The 19,739-nt window shown below is 41.0% G+C and overlaps 1 protein-coding gene across 5 annotated transcripts in view; it reads right to left on the bottom strand.

Moving 5' to 3' along the window:
- Window positions 1–19,739, bottom strand: part of DLC1 (DLC1 Rho GTPase activating protein) — a 524,846-nt gene that overhangs the window by 175,530 nt on the left and 329,577 nt on the right. The window contains exon 1 of one of the 5 annotated variants that reach the window (XM_024250986.3): window positions 18,361–18,786. The exons of 3 other annotated variants lie outside the window; for them this stretch is intronic. In XM_024250986.3, the coding sequence (XP_024106754.3) occupies window positions 18,361–18,499 (139 nt within the window). In that variant the 5' untranslated portion in view covers window positions 18,500–18,786. Of the gene's footprint in view, window positions 1–18,360; window positions 18,787–19,739 lie in introns of those variants that run through there. One more of the 5 variants, XM_063726516.1, reaches the window with a different exon arrangement.

Raw genomic sequence — 19,739 nt, forward strand, 5'->3', positions numbered from 1 at the left:
TAAAGATACTATAGTCTTTTAAATTTTCACAGCTTCTCCATATCTGTCTTATTTCCTTCATTTCTTTTCTACCTGCCCTACTTAAATTGTAGGCTTGGTTCTTCTAAGAAATGTAGACTTGTTTCATCTGAGAAAGCAATAGAAATGTTGGCTTATTTGAACTGGAGTGTGTTATGCAACCTGAAAAAAAACAATACTGGTGGCTATGAGGGTGCATACCAGCACTATATACAAGTACAACAGATGGGTTTTTTTTTTTCTGTTTAAATATATTCCTATCTACTTAGGTGAAGAAGGCTAAAATATGAAATAGCAGCCAAAAATAGAAATAAAAATAAGCATGTAATTAATTACAAACTTTAAAAAATCAGTAAGTGCTACAAGACTTCAGATGAAATGGACATCAGTAAAGGTTGACATTGTTCTAGACATTCCAAGAGCAAAAGAAATGAAAAGCAGAAGGAATTCGGATGAAGGGGATCATGGTACATTTGTTAAGGAAAACACACAAACAGCAGAGGAGGAATGAACACAGTGCTTTAGCGGAACAGCAAGGAGACAGGAATGGCTAAATAGAACGTTTCCAGATAACAGAAAATCTTCCCAAGCGGGTAGAGGTGCTTTGGTTTGATATGCCTGGAAATTGCATGATCTTGATCGTTTCTGAGCAAAAACAGTGAAACAGTGAAGAGGGCAGTGGAATGAATGATGGATTGAAGTGGCAGGTGTTAAGGTCATAGAGACAAGCTCAGAAGATCCTAACTTTAGGTAAGAATGATGGCAGTTTGTGCCTTCGCAGTGGACGTAGAACTAGAAAGGAAAGGCAGACGCAGAGACATACAGAAGGTGGACAGGACAGGATTTTGTGATTGACTTCACATGAGGGATGAAGGAGAGGTAAGGCCCCCTGTAGAAGATGAACGGATACGAAAGAATAGATAATGAAGTTAATTGTGGAGATAATGAAGTTAATTCCATTTTAATGTGAAGTTGCATGATACCCATCTACTGGAAAATGTCCAATAGACAGTTGGAAATATAGAAATAGAGTTTAAAGGTGAGGATAGGACAAGATAGGAGGAAAGAAGAAGGAAGGAAGAAATATCCAACTGATGCTGGAAGGATAAAAGTGTAACTATTATATCATTTATATATATGGTACTTTGAGTTTCAGCAATTAGCAACATAGAAGAAAGAACATAATTTAGAGATAGCTTAAGAAAAAAATGTATGTGATATATAAGGGAGGGGTAACTGATTCAAACAGCTTCTGGGTATTTTGATTGATTCAGAAAAAATGTGAGATAGATGCTTTGCCTCAAATTCCCAATATCTATTTTATCTTTTAGTTGGTTCTCTAGAAGGTGTGCTTGCATAATTTACCATATAATGTTAATATAGGCATTCTTGCATTTGGCAATCTGTGTGTATGCCTTTTGGTTTATATACGTGTCCACTGATTAAGTCATTCAACAAAGGTTAATGTGTCAGGCACGTTTCTAAGCACAAGGAATATGAAGACGCACAATACTAAGTTCCTGGCCTCACAGGGGAACTTACATTCTGAAAGGACAGAGAGACACTAAACGAACATATGTAACATGCCAGAAGTGGATCTTAATTGGTTCAGAGGAGAATGCCATTTTAATAGAGTGGTCCTGACTGGCCTCTCAGTAGAGGTAACATTTTTGCAGAGACCTGAACGAAGTAAGGGAGAGAGCCATGTGACTGTCTGGGAAAAGAGTTTTTCAAGATGAGGGAACAGCAATTGTCATGAACAGCAAAGAGGCCAGAGTGTATAGAATGGAGTGAACAGGGGAAAGGATAGAAAAAGGTGAAGTGGGAAGAGTAGGCAGGCCCCAGGTCAGGCAGAGACTTCTTGGCCATAGAAGGGATTTTATTGTGTGAGGGAAAGATATTGGAGGGTTTTGAGTTGAGGAGTGACAGGATATAGTTTATGTTTATAAATATCACTCTGGTTGCCATGTTTGGAATGAATTACAGAAGGTGGGGCAAGGCTGGAGGTGGGGAGGCCAGTTGAGGAGTGACTGTAAGAACACAGGTGTGAGGCAACCGTGGCTTGGCCCAGGGTGGTGGCAGTGAGGGTGGTGCCAAGTGGTCAGCGTCTAGATGCATTTGCAGGTACAGATGATAGGATTGGCTGATGGAAGAAATGTGGGGTATGAAAGAAGAGAGGAGACAAAACTAACTGCTGTGAATGGAGATGAAAAACACAAATTTTGTTGAAAAGACAAAAAGCTCAATTTTTGACATGTTATGTGATTTGGAGCAAGATACTTAAACTTTCAGGACATGTTTCAGCATTTGTAAAACAAGGATGATAACAGAATCTACTTCAGAGTTATTAAGCATTAAATAATAATTCAGGAAAAGCTCTAACGCATTGAATGTGTCTAATAGGTGTTTAGCTTAGATATCAAGAAGTTGAGGCAAAATGTCAATCTCACCTTCTTTCTGAGTCTTAAAAAAATCAGCTTAAAAACGCTTGTTATATTTTCTTCTTTGACCCCTCTCTTGGGGTAGAGTGCTACGGTGTAGTAAGGGACAGTGTTAGTTCTAAATGTCAAATTATGGTGTGTGCTAAAAATAAAATAATTTCTGTATTGGTTGTGACTGAATATGTAAATGAAGGATACAAATGGGGTAATTATTAGAGAGAAGTTCTAACTGAACTTAGGAGACTTAAAAAAAAGATAGGGGTTTATATTTTGAAGAAGAGAACAATTTTAAAGACTTGCTCAAGGGGAACATATTTCATAAGAAATGATAAAAGCCATTAAAATTAGGAGGAAAATTGATAATCACGTGATCCTGAGGGAAACTCCCTTTTTTTTTTTTTTTTTTACAAAGTATGACTTGTGTCCTCCTGGACTTGACATTCTAAAGCAATGATATATGGACAACTTAGTAAAATGAAAAGAGGTCATTTAACTAAGAAAATTGCAAATTCACCAATATTGCCAGGAAACTATGTGGAGTTGATTGAACCATATTTTTATCTTTTGTTTATTTTTATGCAGAGATGAGGCCTTGTTCTGGCACTCAGGCAGGAGTGCAGTGGCACAATCATAACTCACTTGCAGCCTCGAGCTCCTGGGCTCAAGTGATCCTCCTGCCTCAGCCTCCCAAGGTGCTGGGATTACAGGCGTGAGCCACTGCGCCTGGCTCATGAACCACCATTTTTAAGATGACATTCAAACATAATGAAGTGTATTGCTCCCAACTTACCAATATGATCAGAAGAAAGATTACTTGATGGATGACAAATGCAAGTACAGAGGTCATCGTCTCCACAGGCAGTAGTTTGAACTTCAAAACAGAATAACCATCACTAGTTATGAATCTCTCTTTGTAGATGCTGAGATAGAGACACTGGGTTTTAACATGCGTGTTATTCTAAGACATGATGGTTTGCTTATGGAAGACATTTTAAAAATGAAGTGTTACTAGGGCATTTAATAGAGTAGAATAAAAATATATATTCTATGTTGATTTTGGCAAATTAATGCTTCCTCCACTTGATAATTTATCCAATATTTGGGGAAAAGATTGCTTTTTCAATGATATTCAAATAGTCGGTCCCCTATGGCAGGTTTGTCCACTTGTTCAAGGGAACCCTTTGTCTCCATGGAAGCCTGCAAGAGTTTTTTGGGAGGGAGGAAATATTGTGTTAGGTATTATTATCAGTGTTACTTAATATAAGTTACTGTGAAGTGGTTATCTCTGAATTACATTTTTTTCTTTTTCTAATTCTCAGATGGTCTCTCCTTCCATTTCCTATCCTCAGCACCTACCTCAGCTGTGTTTATACCCAAGTAATGAACTTTATGTTATTATCATCTTTAAATAGACACTTAGTTACATTTTAGCTTGATCTGTATAAGAAACCACAGTAAGATGAGAGAAATATTACTTATTACTTATTTGTGTTTCATTTCAAACTTTATTCATCAGTCTTTGCTGAATTCAAATAGTAATTCAAAAACTATTCATCATATATTTATATATGATATATAACACAAATTTATATCTGTACATATGTATATATAAATATATATGTGCATGTATATATAAATTTATATGTATATATAATAGATAAAAATATGTAAACTTGACTTTGTTAATATCTTATTCATACCATTTTTATTTTTATGTTTTTTTAAAGAAAATATTCTACCACTTTTACAGCATTTGAAAAATTATCTTTTCTGTAATGATTAGCATTCTAATATACCATTGGTGGATGTGTAATATATGTTGAACTTTGGCCATATAAAATGTACATATCTTAGACTATGAAATTCCATCTTCAGATGAATTAGTCTACCACAGAAAAATTTCTACCCATGTGCACACAGAGATATTGACAATAATATTCATAACAGCAAATACTTATGTAAGCACATAGTTGGAAACAACATAGATGCCTTTCAACAGGATAATGAATAAGTAAATTATGGCATATTTACATGACAGCAATAAGAATAAGAAACTATTTATTTATTTATTTATTCATTTATTGAGATAGAGTCTTGCTCTGTCACCCAGGCTGGAGTGCAGTGGCACCATCTTGGCTCACTGCAACCTCTGCCTCCCGGGTTCAAGCCATTCTGCTGCCTCAGCCTCCCGAGTAGATGGGATTATAGGCAGCAGTTACCATACCTGGCTAATTTTTTTTGTGTGTGTTTTTAGTAGAGACGGGGTTTCACCATGTTGCCCAGGCTGGTGTCGAACTCCTGACCTCAGGTCATCCACCTACCTCGGCCTCCCAAAGTGCTGGGATTACAGGTGTCAGCTACTGTACCCAGCCCAGAATAAGGAACTTTATGTTCAAACACGAATAATCTCAAAAATATAATTCTGAGCAAAGACAGCTGCAGAAAGATATTTACAGTATGGTGCCACTTAAAACTTTTAAATGTGCAAAATAATATTGTTTGGGGACACTTAAATGTGTAACGAGTATAAAGCCAGTATAAGAGTGATTAAACACCAAGTTCAGGACTGGAGAACTTCAGGGGGAGTGGGAGAGGAGGGAAGGAGGGAAATGTGACCCAGGAGGGGCACATGTGGGGCTGTAACAGCAACTGCAATGTTTTATTACTTAAGTTAGTGGTAGATACATGAGAATCTTGGATGTTTAAAATATTTAGTAAAATAGTCTTGGTATTAGTTAATTGATAAACCATCTAAAGATATTTTTTGAGAAAAGATTTTTGGGAAGCAAAGATAACAATTCCAAGTGTTAACCAAATGATATTGAATCAAAAAAACAATGAGTATGTTATGAAAACAGCAACTTAAGCCACATGAGACACTGGGATTAAATGTCCCGGGATACAACTGCATGGCCCATTAACTAGAGCAACATCACCTTCACTTTACAAAAGCAATTAGTACACACTTCAGTCTTCAAAGTGAACAGAGATTACCTACTCTTCAAAAGTTATTAAAAGCACTTGGCTTCTGACCCTCAGAGCTCAATTTGTACAAGGTATGGGTCAGTTTTTTCCTATAGTAATAAAAGTTGTCAAATGCTATTTTCCTAAGCTCCATTTAAATACAGAGACATTACTTAATGTGGTTTAAAAACATGGACTTTATTTTGAGACAGGGAGATAGCTTAAATTATGGTCTTTTTTAAATTCACTAAAGTATTTTTAAGTTTGAATAGGGAGAGAAATATGGAACAGGGCAAAGAAAGCATTTACACACAAGGACAAATTATACATTATGAGCTTATTACACTCGATATCTTACTTTAAATAAAAAATAGGTAAAGAAAAATAGTAGGCAATCACAAAAGAAGTTTGAGAGTGGGAGTATGTGTGGGTAGGTGGTAGAGATTAATGAGGATGGAAGGCCACGAAGGTTCACTCAGAAAATACTTTATGCAGCAAAGTGGGAGTCGCGCTCAGGGTCACAGAAATAAAAACATTTTCTGTGAACTGGCCTCACAAGAATGGGAGCTCGGAATGTGTGTGGTAGTGGCTGAGAAAGTGGGTGTCCAGTTTTGATCCATTTGTCATAGTCTCCAAGACAGCATGCAGCCATTTACCATCATCTTCCTGCAAATGTCCTTCATAGGCTGTGGAGTTTTTTTCCTTCCCTTCTTCCTTCTCTTCTTCCTTCCCTCCTCTCCTCTTATCTCCCCTCCCCTCCCCTCCCCTCCTCTTCCCTCCCTTCCTCTCCTCTCCTCTTCTCTCCTCTCCCCTCTCCTCCCCTCCCCTTCCCTCCTTTCCTTTCCTCCCTCCCTCCTTCCCTCCTTCCTTGTTAAATGTTTTAATTTAAATTAATTTTTCTGTCTTCCAGTTTATTAACACTTGGCTATGATATGCTAATCCTTGGGTTATACACAGGGTGGCTGGTCACACAATATTGTGATTGTCTAAAATAGTGCAAAGGGCATTTACAATGGATTTTCAGGCACGGCTTTGATATAATTATTCTGCTGTTTACCCTCTATGTTTATCTTCAGTTGTGCAATGATTATGCGGAGCCAAAGAGCTTTGCTGGAAACATAGTCTTAAGTTCTAAGTCATCAATTTATACACATAATCACTGAAGGACTAAAGGAAACCTTTCTCTGTCTTTCTTTCTTTAGCAAACAAAAAAGGAAGAAAAAAATACTATGAGGTAACTCTTGTACATAAATTGGAATTAATTGCTGAATGCATATTTTATAAACTTATAATATTCTAATTATAAAATTTCCAGTGTTAGTGTCATGATGTTGATGTGTGTTCCATCTACAAGGGAAGCATTCTGGGTTGTGATGTTATCATCCACATTCTCTTACCTGGTACTCATGACTCTGGTCATGTTTTGCATGTTGTTTGGTTGGATGGGGTTGGTAGCCCCAACATAAAGAAAAAGGCCTAGTTTCTCCCTTTGTCTCAGTAGCATATTACTCTATCCTGGGAAGTTCTGGCTGTTAAGAAAGCTCTTTGGGTTGGGTGTGGTAGTTCACACCTGTAATTCCAGCACTTTGGGAGGCTGAGGCAGGAGGATCATTTGAGGTTAGGAGTTCAAGACCAGCCTGGCCAACATGGTGAAACCCCATCTCTACTAAAAATACAAAAATAAGCCAGATATGGTGGCAGGTGCCTGTAGTCCCAGCTACTTGGGAGGCTGAGGCACAAGAATCACTTGAATCTGGGAGGCAGAAGTTGCTGTGAGCTGAGATCCTGCCACTGCACTCCAGCCTGGGCAATAGAGCAAGACTTAGTATTAAAAAAACAACAACAAAAAAAAGAAAGCCCTTTGCATAGTTCTAATACAACAAAAAACTGTTAGAATCTTAAAGTCAACTTAGGTGAAATAAAATTTAGAAGGCCTGATAATAACATTAGAAGGCCTGATAACTAATGCCCATGTGCTTTGGGTTTGGCCTCATCACCAGTCTTCCTCATCTTCATTGGTTTACCAACCCATTTGTCCAGCCATGAGCTACATATGAGTTGACATGCACGTGCTAATTTCACTTGGCTGGAATTCACTAAATGAAATTCTAGCTTCTTGTAACATCACAAAAGAAAGATGTTTCTAGTGCAGCCTGAAATTACATGTTCAAACTTATTTTCATCAGTGAAACATTAGAGTCCAAAGACAGTCTTATCAGAGCTGAAAAACAGTATGTTTGATGGCATACTTTTAGACCTGAGATGGGCTTCATTTTGCAAAAAGTTATATTTTAAATATAGCATATCGTAAAGGTAGATTAGGAATGTTCTTACTCATCTAGTTTAGCTCTTTTTTTTTCTGCCAGATGTTTATGTTGGTGAGAAACCAATAACACTGTCTAGACCTCTAGGATATAGTAATCAACCATGAATGAAAAACATTCAAAGGTCACACTTCAATCTGGACCTACAACATCCTGCTATTCAAAACTAGATTAGAGATGATGGATCATGATAAACTGAACCACACTGAATGCTGAGTCAGTAATTTGAGAATTGTCTACAAAAAGCTAAATATGTCACCAAAAATCAACCAGATAAAACAAAGTCTAGACACCGTAAAATGTGCTGTTCCCCCCACTGCCTAGTGTCAACAATCAGATGTTATATTATGACTTTTACACCAGCAACCTATAACTTAGGAATCGTCAATCTTTTATAAAGAAAAGTTCTTTGAAGTCATGTGATTCCTGAGGAGTGTGTGTGCATGTATATGTGTGCGATTGCCTAGATGTGCTCGTGTAAATAAAGAACCAAGAGAGAAGGGTTACATTACGGTATCAGGGCTTTCAAAAATCACCAACCAAGATTTCACCAAGCAATAATATGCCATGTCTTTTCACTATATCTTGGTGATTTTGATTGTCAGAAGTTGATAATTTGTTTTTATTAAGAGTGTTTCTGTTGTTGGCTGAAATTCTGTGGAATCAACAATGACTTAGGACAATGTGTTTCAGTTCTACAGCCCATATGTGCTAAACTCTCAGGGTAATCTCATGTGTAAATTGAAATATTTAAAGTATAACTTCCAATTTTAGTTCATTCTGATTTCTAAATCAGTTGAGATCACTCTATCTTAGATAGTGGCATATTTTAGACTTTAGTACTTTTAAACTTTGAAAACAAGTCAGTATGTCATTTTAAAAAATATGATTAAAAATATAACCTTATAGCACTTTGGAATAACAAGTCTTTCTGTCTTATAAAGAGGAGAATGGCCAGTTCATTAAGGATGATGCACTGACTTGCCTGACTCTTTTTGTTTTAGAGAGAGGCTCATACTGTTGTCCAGGCTGGAGTGCAGTGGCGCGATCTGGGCTCACTGCAAGCTCAGCCTCCCGGGTTCACGCCATTCTCCTGCCTCAGTCTCCCGTGTAGCTGGGACTACAGGCGCGCAGCCTCAAACACCTGGGCTGAAGTAACCCTCCCACCTCAGCTTCCCGAGTATTTGGGGCTACAGGTGCATGCCACCGTAGCTGGCTAATTTTTAAATTATTTGTAATGACGGAGTCTTGCTATGTTGCCCAGGTGTCTTGAACTCATGGCTTCAAGTGATCCTTCCACCTTGGTCTCCAAAAGTGCTGGGATTACAGGTATAAGCCACCTGGCCCAGCCTTGTTTGCAGAGAAAATTTTCCTTGGCTGTATGGGGGCATCCAGAACTTCTGACTTCTTTTTGTGTGTTTATAGGATACTCTTGGCTCCACGAGGGGAAGTGGGGCCCATAAGCATCTTCAGGTAAATTTAAACCCTTGTTTTTCAACCTTTGTACTCATGTTCTACCCCTCCCATCTGTGCTTCCTTCCTTTTTTTTTTTTTGAGACGGAGTCTCATTCTGTCACCCAGGCTAGAGTGCAGTGGCACGATCTCAGCTCACTGCAAGCTCTGCCTCCCGGGTTCACGCCATTCTCCTGCCTCAGCCTACCGAGTACCTGGGACTACAGGCGCCCGCCACCACGCCCAGCTAATTTTTTTTTGTGTTTTTAGTAGAGACGGGGATTCACCGTGTTAGCCAGGATGGTCTTGATCTCCTGACCTCGTGATTTGCCCGCCTCGGCCTCCCAAAGTGCCAGGATTACAGGCATGAGCCACTGCGCCTGGCCGCTTCCTTTCTTTATCTTCAGCATTTTGCAAGGTGCAGCATGTGCTATTAATACAATATGCTGATTGAATATATTTTTAAAAGCTACCTATGCCCCTTTCTGATATTGCCCCCTTGCAAGCTGAGAATCGCTGATTTAACTCAGTGATGAGTCTCAGATGCCTCTCAGTGACCAAGAGACATTGTACAATTCTTCCTTAATAAAAAGCTATTGCTCCCTAGAGTTCCAAGTTAGTGCCGACGGGTCACACTTGTGGCCAGTGGGCAACGGTTGTGTCTGTTGTGTTCGCCATTCAGTGCCTAGCACAGTGTTCTACATACAAAAGATGCTCAATAAATCCTTGTGGGATTACATAGTGACGATTGAGAAGCTTGGAAGTTTCTGATCTTTCTCCACGGACATTTACTAATGGAATTTTAAGGTAGCAAAAAATGTCCTAACTTAAGTGGGACTCAAATAGTACCTATTTCTTCAAATTATTTTGAAGATTAAATGAGAAAATGCCTCTGGAGCTTTTAACACAGGTTCTGGCACTTAGACACTCATCAAGAAGAGCATGTCCAAATGATGACAGCCACCTACTGCTGGGTTCCACATTTCATTTATATTCTTTTTTTTTGAGACGAAGTCTTGCTCTGTCGCCCAGGCTGGAGTGCAGTGGTGCAATCTTGGCTCACTGCAAGCTCCGCCTCCCGAGTTCACGCCATTCTCCTGCCTCAGCCTCCCGAGTAGCTGGGACTACAGGTGCCCGCCACCACGCCCAGCTAATTTTTTGTATTTTTAGTAGAGATGGGGTTTCACCGTGTTAGCCAGGATGGTCTCAATCTCCTGACCTCGTGATCCACCCGCCTCAGCCTCCCAAAGTGCTGTGATTACAGGTGTGAGCCACCGCGCCCGGCCTCATTCATATTCTAAGAAAGCACATGCCTTGTCTTTGGCTGTGCCTAAGAAGAGTAAAAGCAGTAGTATAGTCGTGAGTTTGACAATTGTGGGGCTGAATAACTGTGTTCGTTTCCATGGCTAGGTCTTCATTAATAACTACAGCTTCAGAAATGTCAGTGGTTGTCCTTGAGCTACAGGGAAGAGCACAGAGGGATCAATGCAAATCCATCATCATCACACACAAACAACTCCAGCACATGCCAGCTGAATGGCATATCCTCTTTCTTCAAGAGTGACAAGCTGGGCACAGTCGCTTGTGCCTGTAATCCCAGCTGGGAGGATCACTTGAGGCCAGCAGTTTGAGACCACCCTGGGTGATAGAGCAAGACCCTACCTCTACAAAAATCAAAAGATTAGCCACAACCCTATAGTCCTAGCTGCTGAGGGGAGGCTGAGGCAGGAGGATTGCTGAGTTCAGGAGTTCAAGGCTGCAGTGAGCTATGATGATACTACTGCACTCCAACCTGGGAAACAAAGCAAGACTCTGTCAAAAAAAAAAAAAAAAAAAAGACACATTATTATTAAAACTAAGTAATTAGAATAAGGAATTTAAAAACATGGCCAGGCGCAGTGGCTCATGCTTGTAATCCCAGCACTTTGGGAGGCTGAGGCAGGTGGATCATGAGGTCAGGAGATTGAGACCATCCTGGCTAACACGGTGAAACCCCGTCTCTACTAAAAATACAAAAAAAAAAAAAAAATTAGCTGGGCATGGCGGCGGGCACCTGTAGTCCCAGCTACTCAGAAGGCTGAGACAGGAGAATGGCGTGAACCCGGGAGGCGGAGCTTGCAGTAAGCCAAGATCGTGTCACTGCACTCCAGCCTGGGCGACAGAGAGAGACCTCGTCTCAAAAAAAAAAAAAAAAAAAAGAAATTAAAAAACATTGAAGTTTAACTTCCAACTATACCTAAATAATTCATTTGGAATAGAGAACTTCCAGAGGAATGTTCTTTTAAATCCAGTCTTTGCTTTATGAGATAGCCTCAGATCCTTAAGTAGATGTGTGACGAATTAATATGACCCTCCTACCAGGCCTTTGATTTTGGACATATCTAGGTATTGTAATTACAGTGGCCTTTGCTAAAATGTGCAGACCGTGCATGCATACTACTTTAAATAAAAAAAGTCACAGAAGTCTTGTTGCAGAAAGGGAGGTGTGTGAAACATCCCTTTCAAGTGGCAGCCTTGACATTTAGCATATTTTTTCCTGTACCAGAGCTGAGCCACGTGCTTGAAAGCCCAGGCCTGCTGGTGCTGCTGCTCTTTTCCATGTTTGGCTCCATCTATACAGCAATTTTCAAAGCAGGTCCCAACGTGCTTAGGAAAACTTTCAGATATTGTATATCTAGCTTGACAAGCTCATATGCAAGGACTGATTCCCTCCTCAATGTGTGGAATCAGTTATTCTCCAGTCATTTCCTTTTGGAGTCCACAAAGAACTGCACAAAAATCACCTCCAGTAGATCCTTCTTTGTTTCTCTCCAGAAATACAGAAATCTATTCCATTTGCCATTGACATTTTGCCTTTTCTTTTCTTTTTTTTTTTTTTTTTTTTGGACTGGTTGAACCACTTTTGCCCGAAAGCCCTAAGCCAATTATAGAGGTGTCATGCTAACAAGGCGAAGACCCTCAGGAAGTAGGGTATCAAGAACTGAAACTGATGGAATGCTTAGTATATGTCAATGACTCTTCTAAGCACTTTGCAGAGTAGCTCATTTAATCCTTAAAACCATTTCATGACATAGGTACTGTTATCCTCTTTGTATTGGCAAGGAACGCTGACTTGCCTAATACTACCCGGTGCAAGAGCCAGGACTCAGCCCCAGGCAGCCTGAGGTTGCAGGCAACTCTCTAAGCCACTATATAATATATTCTCTCATCAAAGCCACCCTTGACATCAACATGCTCCTCTTTTTATCGAAACAGTATCATTTAACTTAATCTAGATACATGTTCACATTGGAATATCTCATGAAGCTTCCCTAATGGTTGTCTGTCTTTAAAAATCTCTGGTGTTGCCTATGATTGGAAAAGTCTTTGTTTACTAGAGGAGGCTGCATATTTTGAGGCCTACATCACTCATGGTTAAAAGGCATTACATATGCCCTTACTTGCTTTTCACTGTGAACCAAAGGAGCAGAGAACAGTTCACAGGAGTCAACGTTTGTGGTTGCCCTTCCTTGGAAGTGGGCCAGAATTCCCGATGCCCCACTGAACTGAGAGTCAACGTACCACAGAGTGTGTCCAGCACTCATTTTGCTAGTGAATTGGAGGACTGATCAGCTGCAATGTAAAAATCTATTTTGCAGAAGACATATGATCCTGAACACACCACAAAATACCTCAGGGGATTTCAACCTAATGTAGTTACTTGAAGAATTTATTTTATGTCTATTGACTCTCACTTGCATAGAGGTTTGCCTAAATTTTCTTGCCCTCTTCATAGGCAATTCGTTTTTTTCTTTTTTCTCTTAAATATTTTTGTTTGTTTTACTTTCTTTTTTAGAAGATGAGGTCTTGCTGTATCACTCAAGCTGGAGTGCAGTGGCATGATCATAGCTCACTGTAACTTTGAACTGCTGGGCTCCAGTGGTTCTCCTGACTCAGCTCCTGGGACTACAGGTGGGCAACACCACGCCTGGCTAAATTTTTAAATTTTTTGTAGAGACAAGGTCTTGCTCTGTTACCCAGGCTGGTCTTGGATTCCAGGCCTCAAGCAGTCCTCCTGCTGGGCCTCCAAATTGTTGGGATTACAGGCGTGAGCCACTGGACCCAGACTCTTAAATGTTTAGCTATGGAAATAATGTGACACCACATAATCAGGTGGAGGCATTTAGACTTTTTCCCTTATATGTCATGTTCCCCAAATTGAGAGAAGAAATCACTTCTTTTAAAAAGTCAGTGTCATTGATACTATTTAGTAGCTCTTACTTTATTAGATGTTGTTAAATAAAGACTAGCATTGGCCAGGCCCAGTGGCTCATGCCTGTAATCTCGGCAATGTGCAAGGCCAAAGTGGGTGGATCATTTGAAGTCAGGAATTCAAGACCAGCCTGGCCAACATGGTGAAACCCTGCCTCTGCTAAAAACACAAAAATTAGCCAGGTGAGGTGGTGGTTGCCTGTAATCTCAGCTACTCGAGAGGCTGAGGCAGGAGAATCTCTTGAACCAGGGAGGTGGAGGCTGCAGTAAGCCGAGATCACGCTACTGCACTCCAGCCTGGGTGACAGAGTGAAACTCTGTCTCAAAAAACAAACAAACAAACAAACAAACAAAAAAGACTAGTATTTAATTTCTTTCAGCTTATTTGTTCATTCCACTGTCTAAACTGAAGAAAGCTGTGCATGTGTAGTCTTGGCTTTGCCTGACTTCCAGGCTCTCTAACTCTTTCTAGCCTCAATTTTAATTTCTTTTATTTTTCCTTATAGGCAGTCTTATCAGTCTATCAGTCCAAACTTGTTTGTGGAGCTTTGTCAAACGTACATCAAGGAATTTCAGCCAGCTCATATAGGAGAGCCTAGCATCTCAGTCTGAGAATTTTTGACTACAGGTATTTAAAAGCCACAGCAAGTATTAAACAGAGATTCAGGGGCCTATGAACTTGGATGAAGAAACATGTTTGCATTGTCACTAAGCTCTAACTGAAATTTAGCATTTCCTCCAATTATAAATGTTGGCAAATTATCCTGCCCCCCTTCAATGGTCTTAGTTGTCTCTGTGACTTTGCCACCAATAGAAACTGGACATTTGCATATCAGTTTACAGTTGTTGTAGATATCATAGAATATCACTTACATTCATCCCTACTCCACAGTGATGGTCACTATTAGACCTACTCCAGATCGTACATGATTGGCATTTTTCTGTCCACAAGTGTTTACCCAGGCTGGTCTGGGTGAATAACACATTTAAGGTGTTCACGTGACCTTACTGGCCAGCTACTGGGCGGATCTGTGCCTTGTGGTCATTCAGCCACCAAGCAGTCAAATTGTAGGTTCACAAATTTGTGACCTAGCTGTGGACATTGCCTCCCAGGATTCCCTGTCTATAATGGTGAGTGACAAGGAGATGAGTCAAAGACCAGGTTAATGCACAACTTGACATTCTTAGTTGAGTTAAATTACAACAGTGTGTTCACGATACCTTTAAAAATAGCTTTTAACTGGCCGGGTGCCCTGGCTCATGCCTGTAATCCCAGCACTTTGGGAGGCCAAGGCGGTCAGATCACTAGGTCAAGAGATCGAGACCATCCTGGCTAATACGGTGAAACCCCATCTCTACTAAAAATACAAAAAATAGAAAAAAAAAAAAATAGCCGGGCTTGGTGGCAGGCGCCTGTAGTCCCAGCTGCTTGGGAGGCTGAGGCAAGAGAATGGCATGAACCCGGGAGGCAGAGCTTGCAGTGAGCCGAGATCGCGCCACTGCACTCCAGCCTGGGCGACAGAGCGAGACTCCGTCACAAAACAAAAAACAAAACAAACAAAAATAGCTTTTAACTTATACTTACTTCTCCATATTTTAAAGGCATTATCCTTTTATATAATTCATTCACGGTATACTAGTACATCATAATTTTATATTTTGAATACTTTGATAACTATATTTCACTATAATTGGTTTCCTCTATAATTCTATATATTTTATTTACGCATTTAAAAAGATTATTCTGAGAAGTGATCCATAGGTTTCACAGGAATGATAAAGAGATCCATGGGCACAAAAGCAGGCTACAAGGCCCTCTGTGGAAGGATTAAGAGGCAACTGCCCTTCAGGAATGTGATGTGCTCTGCTGACAAGATGTCCATGAATCAAAGTGGAGGGGGTGAGAGCACAGAGGAGCTTTAAGAAGGAAGCACTGTTCATCCAGCAAAAAGCTGTCCCCTGCATCACTCAACCACTGTCATCCTCAAAGTTCTAATTCACTGAAAACTCGATACCACCATCCTCTGCTTTTAGCAAAGAAGACAGAGTACCTTGGGGTTGGGAATAATGGTTGTAGAGAATAGGATTAAGAGAAACTCCTGTGGGATGTAATTGGGCAGAAAAAGTGGATCATATACAAAGGGGAATGCAAGTAAGACAATCTGATCTGTCTTTCCTCACAAACTGAAGGCCTTTTCCTAGCAACAATTCTGTATATTGTTTATAAAAGGCTGCAGATGCTTAAAAATAACAGACAGACTCCCTGTTTCATGTAGAAGGGAGTTTAAGACAAGGAGATGTAAATGATGATTTTTGTACATGACATCATTTGGGATAGCAGAACTGTGTCTGTGTGTGTGTGTGTGTAAGGGGGAAGGGGAGAGGGAGGGAGAGAGGAAGGGAGGGAGAGACAGAGAGAGAGAGAGAGAGAGAGAGAGAATGAATGAGAATATACCTAACAAGGAAACTTAAAATGTTATCCCACGACCAAACCCTTTGGTTAGGTGAAAGAAACTAAAATCTCAGATTAGTTTTTGAGAAACCTGATGAAAAGCAGGAAGGCAATAATCGTCACTGAAATAACATTCTAGGTACTATTAACAGAAGTATTCTCTTCCAGAGACTTAAAAAACACTTTTTACCTGTTACCTCATTAATTTCACAACATAAAGAAAAGGGTTTGGACTTTCTACTACCCTCCATTCTGCACATGAAGGCAAGGTGGTATGACATATAACAAAGATTTTCTCTGGTGTTCAGAGAAGTGACTTTTTGTGGATCATTAGCAGCCATTAGTTAACGTTTGGTGAGTGGAAGGGTTGAGTGCAGAGGAGAAGCTTGAGGGAAAGGGATGGAAGCAAGTGCTCTTGAGGTTTGGCTGTGCACCAAGTCAATCTTCATTTGACTAATTGAGCTTCCAGCCATGAGCCAAGAGTGAGGAGGACACCAAAAGTGTCCAGGTCCCCCAAAATCAGAGTCAGTTGTCATAGCCAAAGTCTTTTGCTTTCAGGCACGGTATCTGGATTCTCTACTGTGTGAATTACTTCAGAGGTCCATACTGCTCTTAGAAAACCTGGGCAACATAAAGAATTATTTCTCTCAATGGACCTAGAGCAGTAAAAATCCTATTTGCTGCTAGAGTTGTGAAAACATTTGATTTTTCATCACACATAAAAAGTAACCGTTTTTCTCTAAGTGTTTTCATTCATTTACACTTGCTGTTATGTTTTGACTCCAAACATAGTATTAATATATAACAGACAAATAAGAAGAAAGAGAACAACTTTCCAGGGATAATATTCTTATTCTTGGAGGATATTATTATTCTCATCAGCTGTCAAAGGCTATTTATGAAAATGTAAGAGGAAATCTCAGAAGCATAAATATTTGAATTAGTCTTACTTTCAAATTAAAATGTTAAACCACAAGATATTTTTGCATTATCTTTAGTAAGATATTATTTATAGAATCTTTTCATTTGCAGCATTGTTTATTAAACAAGACAACTATGAAGCAACTACCTTTTCTTTTACATTGTCAACCAATTATAGTTGTGAATTTTTTACTCCCAAATCTCACATCTTAAACTTCTTCTGGTTAATTGCAAATGAGATCATACACTTTGAAGAATTAAATAAAAAATCATATTGGAAAGTTGTATTTCTTTAGGGTGCCACATTTTCCTCTAAACAATAATAAAATGGTTAAATTTAAAATATTTTGCTTCCTCCGCTACCTAATTGTTCGACTAGACATTGTTTACTTTCTCCGTCAGTCCTGGGGAATATTGTTTAGTGTAACAGACAGATAGGTTTTCATGTGCATTCAGAACAAATTAGAGTCTATGAGGGCATGAAACTAGGATGTTATCTTCACAATCTGCTTTATCACAATCGTACACTTTAAACTTCCCCTCTTCAAGTCATATCAGGACAATTATGTGAAAATCAAAAGACCTTTTATTAAGAACACAGCACAGAACTCTGCATTGACTCTTAGAGGCCACCTCTAATATTTGTAAATTCAGACCTTCCTTCAGTATATGGAAAACAACTGGATTGACCAAAAAGGTTAAGAAAACATAGTCTTTGACCCATCCATGTAGATGGCATAGGAACACAGACTTAGAGAGCAAACAAGAAGGCACCATAAACGCTATTGGGAAACCCTACCCGAATTCGGAGAGTTTTTTCATATCGTAGTGAGATGCTATTTTATCCCAACGTAAGAATCGGACAGAAGTCCCTGTCTCCTCACTGGACCCCTGCAAACACAGTCTACCATTTGGTGGCTGTCACATGAGCCCTAGAGCACTTGAATTGCACCACTGTATTTGTTTTATTATATTTCAAACGCCTGCCTCTGGCATACGTGACACCGTCTTGGAACCGAGAGTAGCTCCAGGCTGCCAGAGGAAATACCAGCAGGCTTTCACTGGGCAGCACCCATCACTCCACTGACACACAGACCTGCCAGGCCCCTCTCCTGCGCACACGCCAGGGCACCTCACACCTGATCAGCTTGAGCTCCAAAGCTGACCCGAGACAGCCCCGCGGAGCTCAGGGCTTTTGCGGCAGTTGTTCATTACTACCGATTTCCTGACAGTCACAGGGACCTTGCTTCTCTTTTCAAGGTTAAAAAACCCCACAACTCTCATAATTCCTTATCTAGAAATAATCAGACCAGTAACCACAGCGGCGTTACACAAAACAAACACACAAAAATCTCAACACTCCATCAACGTTAAATACTAGAGAAAGGGAGACCGAACACACTGCCATGACAAGAATGAAACTTCACCCAGCTGATGAGATCATTCACGATCCAAGCTCATCACGGCGTCTTCGCAGTAAATTGTTTTCTTTTTAATACCCCTCAACCCCGGTCTCCAATCGCCCTCCGCCTCTCACCTGCCAGCCGTCTGTCTCTGGTGTTTTTCCAAATGACATCCAGGGCTCTGGCCGTGGAGTCCCTGATGTGATCGCTAAAGGACCTCCGGAGAGGGGCTCGCAGGGGGCGCGCCATCACGTGGGCCTTGGGTTCCCCCATCCGCTCGCAGACGCCTTCAGCGCAGCCCGGGCGCCGCGACCATGCCTCCGTCCTCCGCCCCGCGCTGTGCTCCCGGCCGCAGGCTGTCGCCTGCCTTCAGGAGGCCGGCATTGCGGCTGGCACTGCGGCCCCGGGAAGCGCCGACTGCAGGCGGCCTCCTGGCCCGCGGCCAAGCGCGCGCGGCGGCCACATCTGGAAAGGCTTACCCTGCGCCGGCGACACCCTCGCGGGGCGCGCGAGCTGCAGCCCAGCTATCCGGAGGCGTCTCGCTTCCTGTGTAATCCAATGACTCACCTGGGTCCGCGCCGGGCTGCTCCTCGGTCACATAGCAGGTCTTCCCTTCAGGGGCAGTCCAGGTGACCTCGCGTTTTCAAAGGGAAACGCAGCGCCGCAGGCAAGGAAGCAGGGGAGGTGGGAGGGTGGGGCTGGCAGGTGGCCTTGTCTTCAACTTTCAAGGTTGATTCTCAAGAACGTTTGCATTTTAGTAACTCATTTTTATCTCATTAACTCATGGTTTTAGATTAGGCAGTTGATGAGATAGGAAGTTCAACCTTTAGTTGTGGTTGTGGGAAGGAAGATATGGCTGGAAGGAGCATTTTACAGATCGATCCGGATTCCCTCTAAGAAATGGAGACCTGAGAGGCCAGGCACTGTGGCTCACGCCTGTAATCCCAGTACCTGGAAAGGCTGAGGCTGGAGGATCACTTGAGGCCAGGAGCTTGAGAACAGCTTGGGCAGCAAACAACACCCCACCCCTACAAGAAATCAGGCGGGTGTGGTGGCATGCACCTGTGGTCCCAGCTACCTGGGAGGCTGAGAGGGAAAAATCGCTTGAGCCCAGGAGTTCCAGGCTGCAGTGACCCGTGGTCACCCCCACTGCACTCCAGCCTGGGGGACAGAGCAAGACCCTGTCTCTAAAATAAATAAAATAAGGAAATGGACACCTGAGTTTTAAACAAAATACTGATCAGCTCCTCACATTTTCTCTCTAACCATACTTCTACTTACAGTGGTTTAATCAAGTCACTCTAGGTTTTGCCCCTTAAAAAGTTTCAAATATCCCCTGATTTTATGAATCTTCTAGTTCCAAGTAAGTGAACTTCCTCATTACAATTGCACATCAAAAACTCATCCCCCAAAATGTAAAAAAAGTGCCAAGCACTGTGAAATCAAAATATGAGCCAACTGCTTCTTTTACAAGATATGCGCCTTAGTTTCTAAAGTGCCAAATAAATCTATT

This window comes from Pongo abelii, chromosome 7 (genome assembly GCF_028885655.2).
Source record: "Pongo abelii isolate AG06213 chromosome 7, NHGRI_mPonAbe1-v2.0_pri, whole genome shotgun sequence".
Lineage (NCBI taxonomy): Eukaryota > Metazoa > Chordata > Mammalia > Primates > Hominidae > Pongo > Pongo abelii.